Source organism: Corapipo altera, unplaced genomic scaffold (assembly GCF_003945725.1).
Source record: "Corapipo altera isolate COAL_440 unplaced genomic scaffold, ASM394572v1 59743, whole genome shotgun sequence".
Taxonomy (NCBI): Eukaryota; Metazoa; Chordata; class Aves; order Passeriformes; family Pipridae; genus Corapipo; species Corapipo altera.
Genome location: NW_020887373.1, coordinates 1 through 662, shown reverse-complemented (window position 1 = coordinate 662; position 662 = coordinate 1). Strand labels below are relative to the sequence as shown.

The 662-nt window shown below is 62.7% G+C and overlaps 1 protein-coding gene across 1 annotated transcript in view; it reads right to left on the bottom strand.

The window, feature by feature from the left end:
- Positions 1-581, bottom strand: part of LOC113941590 (DNA-directed RNA polymerase II subunit RPB1-like) — a gene marked incomplete at its 3' end in the record, with an annotated part of 3,954 nt that extends 3,373 nt beyond the window's left edge. The window contains exon 1 of the mRNA XM_027632743.1: positions 320-581. Within this exon, the coding sequence (XP_027488544.1) occupies positions 320-581 (262 nt within the window). The remainder of the gene's footprint in view (positions 1-319) is intronic.
- Positions 582-662: the final 81 nt, after the last annotated feature.

Here is a 662-nt window from a genome sequence, read left to right as displayed (position 1 = left end):
CCAGACCCACCGGCGTTGATCTTCTCGGCGATCTGCTCCATGGTGAGTTTGGTCACGGGCTCCAGGCTCAACCAGGACCCCTCAAACCCCCTCCATTCTCACCCAGGAACCCCCTAAAGCCCCCCAGACCCCTCTTAAGCCCCCCCAGACCCACCGGCGTTGATCTTCTCGGCGATCTGCTCCATGGGGAGTTTGGTCATGGGCTCCAGGCTCAACCAGGACCCCTCAAATCCCCTCAGGGCTCACCCAGGACCCCTCAAACCCCCTCCATTCTCACCCAGGACCCCCCCAAAGCCCCTCAATCCCCCCCCAGACCCACCGGCGTTGATCTTCTCGGCGATCTGCTCCATGGTGAGCTTGCGGTCGGTCATGTGCTTGCGGTCGAGCTCGACGCGCAGCAGCCAGGGCGAGATGCGGCTCACGTCGAAGTCGGGCATCTCGTAGTATACGTTGACCCACTCCTGGTCCTCGGCCACCACCGTGCTCTGAGGGTTGGGGTCGTAGTAGATGGCGGTGTTGGCCGTCACCTTGCGCAGCGTCGTGTGCTCCAGGCGGCACAGGATGTCCTGAGGGGGGGACATGGGGACATCAGGGCATGGAGACACAGGGACATCAGGACATGGGGACACAGGGACATGGACATGGGACATGGATATGGGACA